Source organism: Pezoporus wallicus, unplaced genomic scaffold (genome assembly GCF_028554395.1).
Source record: "Pezoporus wallicus isolate ANWC-B61680 ecotype Strahan unplaced genomic scaffold, APGP_CSIRO_Pwel_v1 contig_7505, whole genome shotgun sequence".
Lineage (NCBI taxonomy): Eukaryota > Metazoa > Chordata > Aves > Psittaciformes > Psittacidae > Pezoporus > Pezoporus wallicus.
Genome location: NW_026638908.1, coordinates 4,166,396 through 4,179,999, shown reverse-complemented (window position 1 = coordinate 4,179,999; position 13,604 = coordinate 4,166,396). Strand labels below are relative to the sequence as shown.

Here is a 13,604-nt window from a genome sequence, read left to right as displayed (position 1 = left end):
GATTAAGAAGTTGCTGCATTCTGTAAAGAACAAGATCCTACAACACGTAAGGGACAAGGTTTACACAAAAATGTAAATAGCATCATACAGTTTTTTTGCTTTGCTTCTATTAAATACACAAATAGTAGCAAACTAGGTTTGGCTTTGCTTTTCAGGATCACTATCTGGTTCCATCACAATCTGTGAAAGACAGACAGTACCAGAGTACATGTCAAAAATAAGTATGGTTTAGTCACTGCTTCCAGGACCTAGGCAGTATACCCAAATGTAGTCCTCCAGAGAAGCAAGCTTCAGCACTGGAATTTGCTTTTCACCACTCTAAATACAGCACTCTCGAGCTTGTGGGTGTGAGAAAACTTCTATGCCTTTTTAACTGCTGCAATGCTGCAACAAAAGAGATTTGTGATTTTCAGTTTATTTATTTATTTCCTGCATAGCTGCATTTAATAGTTGACAATGCTTTTCTTTTATGGAGATGGTGTACTGCTGTGATTGACCACTTCAACATTTTGTCAGTCAGTGTGTTCCTGGAAACAGATGACAGTGGAGCCACACATGTATGGAAAATCTGGAAGAATCTTCAGTGTAGTGTCCCCTTTCTGCAAAAGGGAAGTTGATTTTCTGTTTTATAATAAACACCTGCCCACTGAGATACATGTCCACATTACACACCTCAAATATAGAGAAGGCACCAAGCAGTTCATTCCCAAGCACTTGTAGCTGTATGTTCAGATGGAACCTTGAAGGACTGTAAGTAAATGGGAAGATGGTCATGCCCCTCCACCAGTCACCCATGTAGAGTAACTCAGGACCCTACATAGGTTTCCTGTGCTATAAAGGCTAAGGGGAATAAATATCCCACAGAGAGAGTTTTCCCTATCCCTCTGCCCACAGCACCCCAGCAATGTGGCAGGGATGTGGGGCCACAGTGGGTGCTGGAGCCCCCTCCCACCCCATGCTGAGCTCCCCCTGGGTTGGGTGGACACTGTGCCAGTAGGGCAGCTCTTCAGATTCTGCTGATATGGGGCAAACATGCAGTTGGATTTTTATTAAGGGCCTTTCAGGCGAAGTAGGAAATGCTAATCTTAACTGAGAGACATATATATATGCAAATTGTTTGCTCTACTTTCTCCATCTGTTTTCTTCCCAGGTTTTTCTCTTCACTATGCTTTACTGGAGATTAACTTACAGTATATTGCACCAAATTTGGACTGTGTGGGAAACATATGCTGCAAACTCAGGGCCAGACTCGAATATTGGGTTGCACAGGAATAGGAATATTCACAGTAGTGCTAAGGACTGACAAACCCGCAGGGACAGGAAATTCAGAGACACCAGGGTAAGGAGAGGCTGAAGCAGAGCTGTTCCAGTTACAGTAGCAGGTGGGAAGGCAAGATTTCAAAACAGCTTTAATCTGCGTAAGAGGAAATGGCTGAACATGATAGAATGAAACCACCCCCCCCCTTATTTTTTAATATGTAATTCCCTTGTTAGTGTGATACAAGTCAAGCAAGACTGACAGTTACCAATGACAAAGAGCGGTCTTTTTTTTCTTGAAATCAAACCCATCCCAGCTTACTTGAAAAAACACATTCACTTTTTTTGTCTGTATGCCTAGGTGGAATATGTGATCTGTTAGCAAGAAAGGACAACACAAAACACACCACTCTTCTCAAAGCAAGTTACACAGACCCCTATTATCCCCAAGGTACAAATTAACAAATACCTCAAGAAAAAAAATAAGCGGTTTATGATGGAAACAATAATTGCCGTTTATCAGCAAGACACAATTTTCTGGTTTGCTTTTTGACTCAGTCAACCCAACTTCTAGGCAACTAGCTATTTCCTCCTTGGTTATTGCAATCTAACAAGTGGCTCCTCACTACTCCAGTAGAAATGAAAGCAAAAATTAACTAAGATGCAGCCAAAGAGCTACATCAGGTTTCCGACCTCGAGCACTGAACACAAGAGATGCCTTTTTTCAGTATTCTCGTGCAGCCAACCTGCCTGATACACATCACCAAGACATTAACCAGAAAGGTAGGCTCAGAGACTCTGTAAACCAGGAATTTCTGCCATCACTCTGGTTCATGTTGGTTACATATGGTTGCTGCGACAAATATTTGAAGTATTAAAAAAAAGCAAAGCAGCCACACCATTACTACAGTGTTGGCTGTGGTGCTGTCTATGATCCATAGCTCCATTTCTGTGTCTTCTGTGACATGTTAATGAGACTGCATTAGGTATTTGCAAATAGAGTTGAAAAAATAGCGCATGCCATCCTGCGCACACCACTTACACTGAAACTCCATAATTTCACTTTATTTGACAGGATTTTTTGATTAGCAGTAGTATCAAACAATCACAGTCTCAAGTTTTGAAACAGGGTACAGCAAAAAGGTCTGAAGTTTTTAATTCATCTCAAGAGTGAATACCTCAACGTAACTGATACAATATTATTTTGCTTTCCCCCAAAAGAACACAGGGGCTGAATTCCATCTAAAAAATAGCAGATTCATTGTCACAATACAAGCATTAGCACTGTTGAAAATCAGCATGTTCTCAGATACCCATTTTAAGGACCATGAGTTTAACTATGCCTCTTCTATCTGTGCCAAAATACTAATAGATCAGCAAGTTCTGACTCCTTCTTGGGTCTCAAAATGCTAACATGACCACCACTCCTTGCATGTGGCACAATACTTAATATTACAGCTTATCTATTGAAATTCTTTTTTAAAGCCTCCAGCTCTGTGGCTTCCAGGCATTTCAACTTCAATCACCCTGTATCATGCTAACAGAAGAAACATGGGATAATACAAACCCTTGGCTTTGACAGCAAGCTAAGACAACAGGGAGGGCAACAGCTCTGGTGTTAGCCATGGACCTTCTGTCAAAGCCTCCCAGTGGACAGGGACGCGTGGGATGCTTGAATTTATTTTACAGATTAAAATACATTTACTCATATCTGGAGGATAAAATGGACTTTTTCTATTATGAACTCATTTTACAAACGAAGCATAGCTAACTATGGTCAAAGCAACCCAGCAACACAGACCTGGTGTGGCACCATAGCAAAACACAAGTAGTTTCAAGCAGAAGCCGCATGCCTCCCTTTTGCGCAGTCACTACAGCTGCAACAACAAGGCTCAGGCATATAACAAAGCCATTCTGTTCGGATGAGCAAAGAAATCCACCTATGTTTCCAGTGTTCTGAGGTCTCTCCTACTACACCATGAAGAAAAGTTTTGTTTGATTTCTAACAGGACACACAGGCCTTTGTATAGCATAAGGAATCACATCCAGAACTCTCCATGTGTTTTTGTAATTTGAAATAAAACAAACAAACACAAATTTTATTCACTAGACATGAACATCTGGAAGATGACATCAACATGATTTCAATGTCAAAGCATTAGACTGAAATCCAATATTGTTGAACGATTTGGGGTGGTAGTGCCAGAAACTTGAACATCACAGATTAAAGCTGTGATGGAAACAAGGTTTCTGCAGCAGTTGAAGGAAGAAACAGCATTTTAGATCTTTACTAAATTCCTGATGAACATTATCATAATTACAAGAGCAGCTTGATGTGCTGCTGTACATCAGTGTGTAATGCTAACTATAGAAACTAAGATCCTGGTCTTGTAGGAGGCCTTGGGTTTGGGTTTCTCACCTTATTCTGCTCTGCTCTACCCGTTTATTCTCCTGTCCCTCTTCATGGCACTTGAAAACACCTTTATTCAAGATCTCTGGAGATGCGCAAAGAAAGCAGGGCCTAGGGTCATTCCTCCTTCCCTCTGTCTATGTGAAAGAGCAGCATGGAGCTGCTGCACAGGTAGCTGCTGCCACGAGACAGCAACCCCATCCCACAAGGGAACAGAAATAGTAAGTAAGGTCGCACTGGGACTGGAAATCCTGCTCAGGGAGGATGAGAAAGTCCCACCACCACCACACTAGGCCTTCACATCTTGTAAGGAAACTCCTGAGAGGCAAGTCCCATCTCTGTCAAAAGAGGAGATAGGGAGAGAGAGAATGAAAGACCAAAATGTTTCCTCCTCATAATACTCTCAGCTCCCGGGCTTAATTATACCAGATCAACAACCCAACCATAACTACTGGCAGCCTCTCTATGTGCAAGCATCCAGCCAACCTCAAAAATGTGGCTTTAGTACTCACATAATTTTCACAGACAAAAATCAGTTTAATTAGTTCATAATTTATTCTGAAAGCAAAAATGAAGATATCTGTATACTCTTAAAACTAGTCAAACCACTATCCTTTTTTATTTAAACACCACTATTAGATTGTCCCAGTTTGAAGTTTCCTACTCCCAGTTGTAACACTAATTAAACCTTTTGGGGAAGTTGTGTGCTAATTCTTATGCATTGCTATTAACATTTTTTATTGCAGATAGTTGGGAGTGAACACCATTCCACTGAACCCAGTCAGAAGAATTTTATTTTGATTTTGTCTGGCTTGTTTTGTTCTCAGCAGATGGTGCAAACCCATGTGTTGATGAATACATGCCACAGGAGAGGATCTGATACGATACAGCTGGCCCCAAACTACAGCAATGTCTACACTGAGGACTTCAGTGCCCGCCACTTAGGACCACATTTCTTGGTGTGGTGTGTTAGCTCAGATGGGCTTTCAAAACTATATTACTTTGGTATCTAAATAAGTGCTTTTAAGAAGGTAATTGGGCACCTCTAAGTACCACAAGCATCCTCCAAGTCAGCACAGTAAAAACTAATTTGAAAACCTATGTATGTATCTCAAGTGGACTAAGGGTGACACAGGTTTGATAAATCTAAATGAATGCGTTTTGAATATGCAAATCAGCAAATGATTTGCATTAAATATGATTCAACAGCCATGCATCTTACTTGCATGTGCAGGTATCAACTTTCCCAAGGCATTTTTTTCTCCCACCAGTATCAACGAGACTCCCAGTGGCCTCCCTGTCTCTGATTTCATTTGAAACACGTCCCCTGATAACCTAAAGAGAAGTACATATAAAGAGCTTAGAGCTATTTATAGCAAAGTCTGTACGACTGAAAACATTGCAGTATTCATGTGGTGGGCACATGCCTTGCTTATGAACTGCAACTGGAAAACTGTTGCCTCCCTCTTTAGTGATTCTAGTCAGGATTCACAAGGCAGGAGAGATGGAGCCAAAGAAGGAGGTAGACATAAGGACAAAATGCAAACAAACTGAAAATTTACCAATCACTTATATTCAGAAACTGGGGGGGGGGGGAGGGGGGGGGATATACAAGAAAGACTCATCTCTATCTGCATTTCAAACTGCTGGAAATGGGCATTCAAAGTGGATCAGCATCATCATACCAATATTCTTTGGTATGGGTTTTGCATGAGCCCCTGAGAACAGGCATAATCTCTCATAATTACTGCATATGCTGTTGGCACACTAAACAGCAGCCTTGCCTCAACATATTTAAAAGTCTAACGCTCATCAACTCTTCCAACTGGTCACTGGGCATAACAGTGAACAGACCGACGAATACTGCAAGCAAAGTTCATGTTTGGATGCTGAACTGCAAATCCCACATGAACTTGTTTCATTGCTGCACTTTATTTGAAGCAAAAATAAATGAGTTACAGCAAGAGCAGCGGCTTAAAAGTAGAGTAAAATCCCCATTCCTTTTATATCTTCCTACAAACAACCAACCCTCAAGTCAGTTTTAAGTCCTGCTGGACAAAAATGTAATAGAACATAACTTAAAAACTCTGAGAAGAAAGACTCGGATTCAATTCTGGTTTCTGCTGCCCATAATTACATGGTTCAAGGTCTTGCTCAATGAGACCAGAGGATGAAACAGGGATCGGTGAAAGGTAAAGATAATGTGTCCAGGTTTGCCTGCCTTCTGCCTGGGGTTTGAACATCTGAAAGGAGATTGTGAGAAGAGATACCAGGTCAGGCATAGCTGGGTGAGGCTGGGAGATGGGGAGCAAGTTATATTTCATAGTTATCAGCAAAGAACTGGCAATTGAAACCACAAGAGAAGTTAAGATCAGCATACGGCACAATGAAAATGGAAAATAAGAACCTTTCATTATAAATCCCAAAGCTATTTATTACTCATGGACAGTCATAGATGTGATGTGTCCCCAGGTGAGACCTACTAAGCCTATAAACATGTTTTAATTAAAATCAGTTCCCTAAATGCTCAGCCCTTTCTATCATTATTCTATGAACAACAAAATTCCATGTTTCATAGATGTCCTGGGATAACACACACTTAACATGCTCAAGAGCAGCAAAAGAGCTGCCACCTGAGCTCTGCCAAGTCACACTCAGATATGAGCCATGCTATGAAGTAACTAAGCCATAGTGAAAAAAGAGGCCTTTCTTTAGTTTAAAACTTAAGTAAGTGAACAGAAGCTGTAACAGCAGTTTCATCCTTGTTCTGTAGCATCTCCCAGGAATAACCAAAGAGGAAGGTAAGCTGGTCATGAAAAAAAGTAGGCTGTGCAGCCAACTCATAAGCAGCCAGAAAAATGTACTACTTTACGGCTAAAAATGGGTATTTTAAAATCAATATATTTAAACCAGCACATCTTTGAACCAGCTGGTGGAAGACACCAGTGGTGACAAGATACAGAATTAGCTGAAACTTGAGCCTGGTTCACTCTGGCACTTCTCGTGCTCCATTACAACTTCTACATCAAGTCAAGAAGCTTGTGTAACAGGAAGTTTGTATCCACTTATCTCCTCCACCGGTGTGACTTCATAACACTTAGCCCCTAAATGGGTATTTCCATAGGATAATGGAAATAAACAAATGCCCCTAAGGAGAAAAGAAAGACAGGAGTCAAAATCTCTTCTGCTTTCTGGACACTGAACAGACTATCTTGTAAATCCAAGTTTGGTCTAAAGAGAACCAGGTGAAATATTACCTGTATTTCCATGTTGTTGGCTTGATAGCAGAAACATTTTTAACATGAATACTACATAAGTGCTTTTACTAATTAATTTAGGAATGGGATTCATACTTACTGCTGAGCACCACTGTCTGCATTAACCTCCCTCCCCCAAAATCCCAGCAAACGTACTATTTCTAACTGACTCTCCAAATTACTTTCTCCTTTATGTTATCACACACGAGACAAACCTTGTGAAAAAGGAAATTAACAAAAATAACCTCCAAAACACTGATGAAAAGAGGGGACTGAGGACATATTTTTAATTTGCTACATCTGTGTTTCCTGGAGCATATCAAGTTGGAGTCTCAAAATGAGGAAACATATTGAGGACAGAATAGCAAAGCTGGCATGTAGCTGGCAAGTGGAAAGGCGACACAACTCATACCAAGTTCTCCCTTCTGTGGAGATCTGCATCTGAAAGCTCCATTAATAGGAAGTTATGGGGAAAACAGGCATAAATCAGCCAAACAAAGTACTTTGTACCACTGCCTGGATGCAATGCTAATGCACAGCACTTGGTTTCTGGAATTTGAAGCCAAGTTGGAAAGTTAATATGGGGACTATTTGCCCGAATGTGTTGTCAAACTCATTATGATGCTTAATTTCCAGTGTTAAGTATTTTACCAGTTGCTGGTGAACACTTTTAAAATAGATGCATCAGGCCATGCAATGCTACAGCCAAAAGGTTGCAGCTTCTCAGCAGGAGGTCAGCTGCGCTTGTAATTTACACAGGAAGCTTAACCGTGAGCCGCACAGAAACACAGGATAAAGAGAATATTACCTGGGCCCTAATTTTAGCAAATCTCAGTATCGCAAAAGGTCTTGCAACATCCCCCCAATTGAGACTCCCACGAAAGTTTGTCCCGGCACAAGGCACAAGTAAGGGCATCTCTCCCTCTCCGCGACGCAGGGGGAGAACGGACTTGCCTGGACGCAGCTGTGGGACAGAGGCTGCCAGCTCCGGCTCTGGGGCAACAGAGGTGCTGCCGGTGGCCAAGCGCGGCCGCCGTTCCCGAGTCGCCCGCCGGGGCTGCCGAGGCGCGGCCGGAGACGGGCCCCGGGTGGCGGCGGGACCGGGCGGAGCCGCTGCCCGCCTCCCGCCTGCAACTTGCCGGAGACTTTTCCTTCAGTCATTTGACTTTAAAGAGTCCTATTTAATGAAAGATCACGAAAGCCGTGGTGTACATTTACCGTAAGGCCGGTTAACACTTTAATCTCGCAGCTACTCAGACGCGGGAATAAACCCGGCGAAGATTAACCAGGTCAACTATATACAGTCCCGAGAGCAGCTCAGGCTACGCTCCCGCAAAGAAACGAGGCGAGAATGGGGACACCCCCTCCCATAACCCCGCCGCTAGTCCCGGCTCAGGGCTGCCCCTGGGGCCGCGCACGCCGAACCCCCCGCCCTCTCCCCGCACTCACCCAGCTTCTCCGCCCGCAGCCACAGCGGGGCCGAGGCTCCGAGCAGCAGCGAGAGCAGCAGCGAGGGGGCGACCCGCACCCCCCCGGCGGGGCCCATGGCTCCAGCTCTCGGCGGGGCGCGCAAGGCGCAACTTCCCCACTTCCCTCCTGCTCCTTTCTCTTCCTCTCCTCCTCCTCCTCCTCCTGCCCGGGGCGGCTCCCGCAGAGAGGGGCAACTGCCCCCCAGCATCCTTCTCCCCCGCAGGTATTTCTGCGGCGGTGGAAAAGGGGCCGAGCGGGGCTCCCACTGCCCCGCGCCCCGCCGGTGGCTGGGCTGCAGCACCGCCGCCTCCCGCCTCCCCAGCCCCGAGCTGGGGGTGGAGAAAGGAAGCGGGAGAAAGGGAAGCGCCACTATTCCCATTGGGCTGCAGCGCAGGGTATCTCCTCCTCCTGCTGTGGACCGAGGGGCTGGCTCTGCCCCTCTCCCCTCCCCTCTACTCAGCTCCCCGGGTGCTGCTTCTCCCACCCACGGCTGCATCGGGGCTGCGGGGTGTCTCCACGGTTGGGGGGGAGGGGTTCCGCAAACCCTCGCCGCCCCAAGCATCGCTTATGTACACGTACATACAGATATATATTTTTAAGCAGACAGGATTATGCGTGCAGGCTGATTCCCCGACGGTGCTACCGCTGCCACAGCGAGAAGGGGCGCGGTGGGGACACGAGTGGGGCTGGCGGGAGCTCCGGGCCCTGCGGCAGAGCCGGGATCGGGCTGAGGCTCTCCGCGCCTACGCCGCCTCCTGGGGCGGCATCTCCACGCAGTGCTGCAACACGCGTGTTCAACGTGTGCGAGCTGCTTATGTGCACTAAAGTTCTGGGCTGAATTTATTCTGGATCTTTTAAAGGATGCTGTGGGCAGCTCTATCCTTGTGGGACGGGCTCAGCTGCCCCGCTCTGGAGAAGACCTGCGGCAGGGGGATGGGCGCAGGTGCATGGCAAGGAAGTGGCTGCAGTGCCAGCAGCCGCAGGAGACTCACATTAAATAGGCCCCAGCGGCTGGCCTTTTGAAAGTGTGCCGGAGAATTCAAAGTAGCCCGTCTGACTGTGCAGAGGCTGATGGGTTCACATTGCTGGCAGGTCAGAAACACTGCGCTGCTGTGCTAAGCTGAAGTGTGTAAAAAACTTGCATGTCCTAGAAACAGCTGATAATTGTAAGATTTTGTTATATTTTAGGAGTCAAGTTTAGTAAACCTTTATTCTAATTGAGCTCTTGTTTTGCAAGTGTTAATGTCTGGTTTTTAACTTTTCAGACACCATATGTGATCAGACATATTTTTCATCATGTACCCAGTACATTATATTCTTGCTATATGTCTTTAACACAGGTTTTTAGTACTTGAGACTTACCCCTTCTTTGCAAAGGAGAGTTTGAAATCTAAACTAAAATGTTAGATGTGGTGTAAATCAGAGAGTTTGTTGCTGCAGCAGTTTAGCACTCTGGTTAATCCTCACTGGACCTTGTCAGCAAATGCCACCAACCTTCTGACTAAAGGAGGTTGTGATGGGTCACTCGATTCAAGACTGTGAAGGCTGAGAGGCTTTCAAAGAGGAGTACATCCATGTGAATAAAAGTGGCCTGTTCCTCTATTTGTCTTACAGATTGTCAGGAAGAAATCCATACAAATGTGGATGATTATGGAGGGGAAGAGATGAGAAAGTCAAACTCTGCCACAGCATTTCAAGACTGGATTTAAAAAGAACACAGAGATGGTGAAAATATTGTGGTTATAGGGATAGGTTATAGATTTGTACCAATCTCAGTGGGCAATCAAAACCAGTCAGTCATACACAGGTTGGCACTGGGAATTGTACTGATTTGTGTGTCATCAGCTGAGATTTAGAATATATTCTTTAATAATAGGGCAGGTTTTAGTTTCATTTGTTAAGGGCTGTCAAAAATACTGGCAGAAAAGTCCTGCAAGTCAATCTCAAGTAACCTTGTGGAGGCCACAGTATGCTACACTGGGTCTGGCGATCTTGCGCAAGTTAATATGCAAAAACATCTGCTTGCAGATAATGTTGCTAGAGATGAGCTCTTGGTAAAACTTAAGTGGTTGGTAATGAGTACAAGCAAGTTAGCAGCAAAGCCAGAAGGGGTTTTGGCTGTCACATGCCTTTAGGAAGCTCATACGGAGGAGGAAGGTGGGTTGGCTGAGACTGGGAAAGGAAGCTTTCTCCTTCTGGGTGTTGGAGGCTTTGCAGTGCCCTCTGGGACAGATAGTTAGAGAATTCTTCCCTCCGCAGTTATTTTTGTTACAACGATTTGTAGCAAAATGATAAGTCATGCCCTTGAGACTGGAGCTGTAAAGTATCTGGGAGCAGTATTTGTTTTTCTTTCATGACTGGTGAAGCAGTTTACTGTACAGGAGAGCACTGGTGGAAGGAAGGTCAGGCAGGCTGCCTTTTCAATCTTCTCACCACTGGGCTCAGCAGGAGCTGGTTGCTTGTCCAAGGCCACATGTTTCCCACTGCAAATGTGTATAATGCTCAGGTGGAAACTGCAGTAGGTGTCGGAGCACTGCTTTCCTACTGACTGCAGTAGGATAATAAATAACACAATCAGTGCAGAAGCTTCTATATTATTTATTTTTATATTAAATTCACATTACTTTACCATGGCCTCTCTTTGTCAGCTTGGAATATGCTGTAGGCAAGGAACTTACTGTCAGCTTCCAAAATTAAATAATCATTAAGATGAATGGAGTAGTCTGTAGCTCTCAAAGCTGTTATTTGAAGACTTGTATAACCCCTGTCACGTTGCTACATTTGTTCATGTGTACTTTTCCAAGTTTCCTTTTGTAAGGAGGAGAATTAAAAGCGGCTTTTAGATAAATACAGTTTTAAAGGCAAGGACTTGAAGCCAAGGCAGAAGATTAATTCAGAAAGAAGGCATACATTGAGCCTGACTAATAACTTGTGGGGATGTCACACAATGGGAGCTTCACAACATGAAAACTCCCTGGCAGATGACTTCTGACAGCTTAATGCAGCTGATTTTGGTCACTGACTTAATTTGGAAGAGACAGGATTCACCCAAGGACGTAGACAGGCTACTTTTGAGCATGAGCATGTGCCCTTGTACAGTTAGTTTTCCAAGCATACGGATTAGGAGTATTTCATGTGTTTGATGCAAATGTATTTAACTGAGTCATCTACAACTGGATAATGTGCTTCATCTAGTATTCATTATATGGATACCTTTACTGCACAGCCACCTGCAAATGAGAAACTATGTTTTTACTCCATGCATGTCTACCTTGCCTCAGGATGAACAGCAAAACAGGATGTCAGGACAAAGTCAGCTCAAAACATTTTAGAAGGTGGTTGGTCAGTATGGTGGGGTCATACGTAGGTTTCATTTGTAGGCCTGTACAGTCAAAACCTTGACAGATTTACATTCTTACCTATACTTGTTACATACTGTTATATACTGAGAATCCTTGTGTGCTTTGTGGGATATTAAGCTGGTAGCTTGTCTGGGGCAGAGGAGGAGGGAAAAACACATTGAAGAGTTTACCTAAGCTTATCTTGCAAGTTTGACACCGTATATATACTTTCTTCCAAAAGCATCTTGTTTCATACATGTTCTAGGAAAAAAAAGACAAAAAACCTTATTTATACAAAGAGGTTTAAACTTCATCTTACTGCAGCAGTCTTGCTTTTGTGCAGCTGACAAGAAAGTTCCTGTTTCATAAGCTGTAAGGACTTTCTTTGCTGACCCAGTAAAAGAAAGAGGAGGAACTGGAAGGCACAATGAGTTAGAGAGGACCTGAGGTTACAAATTATGAAGCAAAAGAACAATTCTAGACATTGAAAAGTATGTTAATCTCATAATTTAGCAGGCAAATAGTTTGCAGATTGAGAGACCTTCTAACAGCCTTTATACATGGGCCAGGTTTTGCATTGTCATTGGTGCAAAACAAATATTATGATGGATTTACAGGATAAAGCTGAGAACAAAATACTCTGGTTGCTGATCCCTGTGTATTCAGGTACTGCATTCTGCCAGCAGTGTGTATGGTTGTTCTATTAAAGAAAAAATAATAATAATCAGAAAATACTATAAAATAAAAGCCTGAGGTGTGTCTAGATTCAACATTTGAATATGGTATGAGCCTTCTGTTAAAAATGGTTAGGGTACAGCAAAGTCAGCGCTGTTGCAAGGCTGTGGCATGGCAAGTTCCTTCAGACACACTTGTGTATTTATTTAATGGACGTGGTATACTGTGCAGTGTTTATATTACTGGAAGTCTAAGGCCATGCCCATGGAGCAGCAAAATCATTTCAACCAGTGTAAGGCTACCCTCTAAGTCTGTACACCATTTAAACCAGCTGGAGATGAGCTGACCTCTAGCATTCATCTGGGCTTCTGGATATTCACCTAACTACTGCTGCAAAAATGGTCTCCTTTTTTAACAAGTTGTGTGACTGGGCTGTCCTTGTCAGAGCCAGCTTTGATCCTGGTGAGTCTCACATCACCAACCTCCACCCATGCTTACTGCAAGCATCCCTGCCCAGGTATGGAAGTGCACAGGAGTGAAAGGAGTTAGTAAAATAACATTTCCACTTTTAGAGTAGTTCTGAGCAAGTGACTACGAGGATACACAATGACCGAGCAATTCGTTACTTTAGCAGAAACATGAAGCAAAAATCAGACAGGAAGAAAACTTCAGATAGAAGAAACAGTTTAACTTGTACTGGCACAGGTTGCTGGCCACACCCGCACGGATGGGTTGGAACCGTAATACTGGCATTATGCAATTACACTGCTAGCAAAAATCTCCACTGGGGAGAGACCATAAATATTCTTAGACCTTAAGAACATGGAAGGAGAAATTGTGGGCAATAAATTCGGGTAACAATCTTTGGGAGTGAAAACCCAACTGCATCATGCTTTGAGACTTTTTTATTTTCAGCAGCAGCAGACAATGATAGGTCTTTTCTGGGTGGGAGCAGCAGCAGGGCCCTTACCAGCACTGGCAGGAGATGCCTATGGGGTAATTGAAGACTGAGAGGATATGTAGCCTCATTCACTACAACAGCAGCAGTCGGGTGTAACTCTAATGAGAGCCATACAGGGGATGAATATGCACTTTTCATCACTTTAATTACTGTAACCTATCCAATCATGTCACCTATTATGATGTAATTATGCTGAAGACTAATTGTTTGTCCCACTGTCACATATTTTGCAG

The 13,604-nt window shown here is 43.8% G+C and overlaps 1 protein-coding gene across 1 annotated transcript in view; it reads right to left on the bottom strand.

The window, feature by feature from the left end:
• Positions 1–8,788, bottom strand: part of DCBLD1 (discoidin, CUB and LCCL domain containing 1) — a 48,496-nt gene extending 39,708 nt beyond the window's left edge. The window contains exon 1 of the mRNA XM_057413213.1: positions 8,374–8,788. Coding sequence (XP_057269196.1) covers positions 8,374–8,773 — 400 coding nt within the window. The 5' untranslated portion in view covers positions 8,774–8,788. The remainder of the gene's footprint in view (positions 1–8,373) is intronic.
• Between the last annotated feature and the right edge of the window lie 4,816 nt (positions 8,789–13,604).